This window comes from Elephantulus edwardii, unplaced genomic scaffold (genome assembly GCF_000299155.1).
Source record: "Elephantulus edwardii isolate Elephantulus edwardi_28Jun2011 unplaced genomic scaffold, EleEdw1.0 scaffold00083, whole genome shotgun sequence".
In the NCBI taxonomy this organism is placed as follows: domain Eukaryota; kingdom Metazoa; phylum Chordata; class Mammalia; order Macroscelidea; family Macroscelididae; genus Elephantulus; species Elephantulus edwardii.
Window position 1 is genome coordinate 8,775,383 of NW_006399833.1, and position 5,158 is coordinate 8,780,540.

General features: G+C 48.5%; 1 protein-coding gene across 1 annotated transcript; it reads left to right on the forward strand.

Annotated features, from left to right (window-relative positions):
* Nucleotides 1-333: 333 nt before the first annotated feature.
* Nucleotides 334-4,836, forward strand: RGAG1 (retrotransposon gag domain containing 1). Its single transcript, XM_006889955.1, has 2 exons — nt 334-4,209; nt 4,720-4,836. Exons 1-2 carry the CDS (start codon nt 334-336, stop codon nt 4,834-4,836), a joined length of 3,993 nt encoding a protein of 1,330 aa, XP_006890017.1.
* Nucleotides 4,837-5,158: the final 322 nt, after the last annotated feature.

Here is a 5,158-nt window from a genome sequence, read left to right on the forward strand (position 1 = left end):
GTCACTTCGTAGTAAGGATTTGCACTGCCAGAGCAAAAGTATATGATTCAAATACACTAACTGCTCCATAGGAGAAAGATGGACAATCTCCTCCCGTGTGCTTTTCTGCCTCTGAAAACCCTCTGGAGGGTCTGCTGTGGGTTGGTTGCAACTCAATGGCACACAACAACAACAACTACTGCCATGAATTTTTTGCCTACTTTTTTCAGTCTTGTTGAGAATAGCTTTGACTTCTAAACTTGTTCCCTCTTTACAGATTCCATTGCCACTTGAGCTTCAGCAAGACTTCTGATATCCTCATTTTAGGGTGCCCCTCTACGCTACTCTGTGACCATGGCTGAATTTCCGGTGACCTTGCATTCACTGAAATTTGACAACATGCTGAGAGAGGAAAATACAGACTCACAAAACAAGGATCCGGCTTTCTCTATACCAGCGACAGAAAACAGAGCAGGGGTCCAAGTTCTACAATCTCATGCACAATTGCCTGTAGCCTCGACTTCAGCCTCAGCCTCAGAACCTGAAGGGATGTGTGCACAAGTCATGACACCCTCAGCCTTCGACACTATGCATGAACCTCAGATGGGTGCATCAAATCCTGGAGCACCGTCCTCACCTCTAACACTGTCCTTGGACTCTGGAACCCTGTCCCCGCTGCTGATGCCAGGCTCAGATTCTGAGGCATTGTCCCCATTGTTAATGTCAGTCTCAGACTCTGGAGGGCTTTCTCCATTTCTGTCCACTTCCGACTATGGGTTAATGTCCCCAGGGACGGCTCCTGACTATGGGATGATGCCCACAGCAGTCATGGCAGCACCAGATTCTGGAGAGATGTCAACACTGACCATGTCAACCTCATCCTCTGATGTGATGGCTACACCTGAAATGAGCACTCCATACTTGGGAGAAATGAGCACTCCATCTTTGGGAGCAGTTTCCACTCCATTAATGCAAACCCTAGATCCTAGAGAGATATCACCACTGCTTGTGCCAGATAGAAACCCTGCAGAAACATCTGCACAGCCAGTGACAGGCCCAGACACTGAAGCAATGTCTCCTTTACAGATTACAGATGAAGACACTGAAGCAATGTCTAAAGTCCTAATGACTGCTCTTGCTTCTGGTGAGTTATCATCCTTGTTCACATCAGGTACAGATTCTGAAATGATATCATCACTGATAATGTCAGCCTTGACTTCAGAATCAATGGCAGCCCAGTTTAGGAGAATCCAAGACTCTGGGGGAATGGCCACACCAGTGATGCCAGAGTCAGGCTCTGGAATGATGGCTTCATTGCTACCGCCAGTTTCAGGCTCAGGACCAATGTCCGCACCACTACTGACAGCCCCAGATGCTGGAGAAATGTCCATGTTACTAAAGCCAGCCCCAGACTCCAAAACTGTATCCCCATTGCTGTTGACATCTATTGACTCTGGAGGGATGCCAGCCCAGCTAATGCAGGGCCCAGGTTCTGAAGTGATGCTAACACACCTAGACTCTGAAGTCATGTCTACTAAGCCAATGAGAACAACAGCTTCTGGAGTGATGTCCACACATCCCATGAGAGCTTCAGACTCCACAGTCATGTGCACTCCACCCATGAGAGACACAAGCTCTGGAAATATGTCTACATTGCCAAAGGTAGTCCCAGCCGCTGAAGTCATGTCCACCCCACTGATGACAGCCACAACCTCTGGAGCAATGTCCACTGAGAAAATGCCAGCTACAGCCTCTCGAGTGAAGTCCACACAGTCATCAATGACCAAAATCCCTGGATCCATGTCCACAGGGTTTCTGAATGCTTCGGCTGGTGGAATAATGTCCACACAGCAGACAAGAGCTTCAGTCTCTGGACTGATGATCACACCATTGATGACAGTTACAGCCCCTGAAATGATGGCCATGCCACAATTTACAGCCTCAGCCTCAGGATCAATGTCTACACTGCAAATGAGGACCCAGGATTCTGGGGCAAAGTCCATGTCGCAGATGCAGATGAGAGCCACAGCCTCAGGAATGATGCCTGCACCACAAATGCTAGCCATACCTCCAGGCGCAATGTCCATTCCACTAAAGCCAGCCAAAGCCTTGGGGTCAATGTCTACACAGTTGACAAGAGACACCAGTGTGGGAGTGATGGCTCTGCCACAAACGAGCGTGATGGCCTCTGAAGCATTGTCCAAGCCACTAATGACATCCAAAGTCTCTGGAACAATGTTCCCACAGCAAATGGCACTTACAACTTCGGGCGAGGTATCGGCAACACTTATGGGAAACATAGCTTCTGGAGAAGAAATGATCATGCCACAAATGACAGCCGGCTCTGGAGGGATGACCAGGTTGCTAGTGAGAGCTCCAGGCTTGGGAATGATTCCAGCCCCACAAATGACACCCACAGCCTCCAGAGAGATGTCTATGCCACCGAGAGCCCCAGCCTCTAAAGCAAAGCCCAAGTCAAGAGTAAGATCCACAGCCTCTAGAAAGGGATCTAATCAACCGAAGAAGACCCAGCACTCTGCAGGGATGTCGACATCACCCAAGAGATCCACAGGAGGCCGAAAGAGGTCCACACTGCAGCCACAAACCCCAGCCTCTGAAGTCATGTCTGCTCCCCAAATGCCCATCTCAGCCTCTGGAAAGATGTCCATGCCACTGTTAAGGGCTTCAGCTTCTGGAGAAATATATAGAGTGGGGCAAGTCCCTGCTTATGGAGTGATGCCCACTCCACAAATGCCTTCTCCAGCCTCTGGAATGATGCCCATGACACAAATAAGAATGCCAGTCTCTGAAGTGATATCCACTCCACTAGTGAGACCCATAACTTCTAGAGCCATGCCTTTACCTCAGATGATACCCACAGCCCCGGGGGGAAAGTCCGAGATGCTGATGAGACCCTCAGGCTCTGGAGCAATGTCCACACCAGAAGTGATGCCTACAGCTTCTGCAGGGATGTGTGCAGATTTCATGAGTGCTTCAGCCTCTAGGAGGATGTCTGTGTCACAGGCAACAGCCATGGCCTCTGTAGGGATGTCCATGCCACTAATGAGAGAGATGGATTCTGGAGCAATGCCTATGTCATTGATGCCATCCATGGCTTCTGGAGAGATGTGTATGCCAAGAAAGAGGACCCCAATCCTAGGAGCAGCATCCACACTGCAAACAAGAACTCCAAGCTCTGTATCTCCATCAACAGTACAAATTACAGCCTCTGGTGTGATGTCCACATTGGCAAAGAGAGCTTCGTCTTCTGCAACAATGTCAGATCCAAACCCGAGAGATTCTTCATTTTCTGGAAAAATGTCCATGTTGGCCATGAGGGCCACAGCCTCTGAAGGGATGTCTGAGCCCCGAAAGGCAACCCTGCCTTCTGGAGGGCTGTCAAGGCCATTAATAAGAGCTCCAGCCTCTGGAGCAGGGTTCACCCCACAAATGAAAGTTACAGCTTCTGTAATGATGCCCAGTACAGAAACCCAAACTGCAGATGCTGGGAAGACAGCAGCAGCCTCTGGGTCAAAGTCCATGCCACCAAAGACAGTGACAAACCCTGAAATGAGGAGTCTACCTCCACAAGAAGTCCAATCCTTTGGAATGTTAACCCCAGCCCTCTGCTACCTCTTAGAACAGCAGGAAGCGGCCCGGGCTTCATGCCCTGCAGAAGAAGAAACGGAGATTGACGAGGAGAAGCAGATGAAGATTTTCTTGAACGATCCCAAGAAAATGGCTTTTCTGGTGTCACTTCATTTGGGAGCAGCAGAACGGTGGTCCATCTTAAAAATGGAGGTAGGGAAATCCCTTTCAGCTGAAAATCGATCTTTCCTGACCAGATCAAAGGGTTTATATGACTCCTTGTCTGAGGTAGACATCCTCAGTGCTGTTCTTTGCCATCCCAAGCAAGGCAAGAAGTCAGTCAGGCAGTATGCCACCGACTTCCTTCTGCTGGCTCGACATTTGTCTTGGTCTGATTCCATTCTGCAGACCAGGTTTCTGGAAGGGCTCTCCGAATCTGTTGCCACCAGAATGGGCCAGAACTTCCTGAAGGTGGCCGGCAGCCTAAAGGAGCTGATAGACAGGTCTCTTTACACTGAGTGCCAGCTGGCTGAAGAGAAGGCTTCCCCAGGCAACTCAAGCCAGAATCTGCCATCAGCCTGTAAGCGGAGTAATGAAGAGGCAATGGAGAGTGAACTAAGTTCCCAACAACAGACTGAGGAGGTAATGATGGGGGAATATACTCAAGGGTTTTTTTGTTGTTTGGGTTTTGTTTTGTATTGTTTTGTTAAGCTGGAAAATGAGTCAGAATAAGGAGGAGGAGCCACTGAAGTCCCAGACAATAAAATCCACAATGGAGTTTCATCAGTGAGCACAGCTATACAGTTACTTTAATTTATTTTATATGTGTTAACTATTTTAAGGAGCAATTCCCTATCCAAGATGCAGAGGGTCTGGGATGGTGGACAAAATATTCTCACATCAAATCCAATTCTAAGACAGGGGATCTTCTATTGGTGGGTGGGTTCCACCTACATCCATACGTGTTTTGAACTCATGTTGTCAGGGAATTTGATTAGCCTTCCCTTTCATTACCCTTTATACAGGTAAGATAAATTGACCAAGTTCCTTGATCTGCTAAGCTGCTGAACTTATTGAGGCAGAATACCTCTTGTCAGAGTAAGTGTAGTTCTCAAATCTGCTGTTGTTTCTTCCCCTCCCCCCCATTACCAGCACCAGCATGTTTCCAAACGCCGTTACTACCTGAAGGAGCATGGAGACCCTCAAGAAAGTCTTCACGACCACCTTCGACACAGCACAAGCCATCAGAAGGGCCCTACTTACAAGTGATGCTCACCAGACACTTCTCCTGTGATATCTGACTCTAAGGCTAAATTGAAGACTGGTTCCTGGACCCACCCCATTCAATGACACCGCAAAACCTTGTTGCCTTCTCCCTCTAGCGTCTTTATCTGTGCACACTCTGCCTTACCTGCTGCTCAGCTGACGTGACCTTATCCTTCACTCTACATGCCTGTGATGTGCCCTGACAATCAGAGATCATAATAAGAGGGTATATAGTATAAGAAGTTCTGAACTACCATCACCATTGAGACCACTCTTGAGTTCTCAGTCCAGGACGCAGTCTAGGCAGGAGAAAAAAAAACACCCC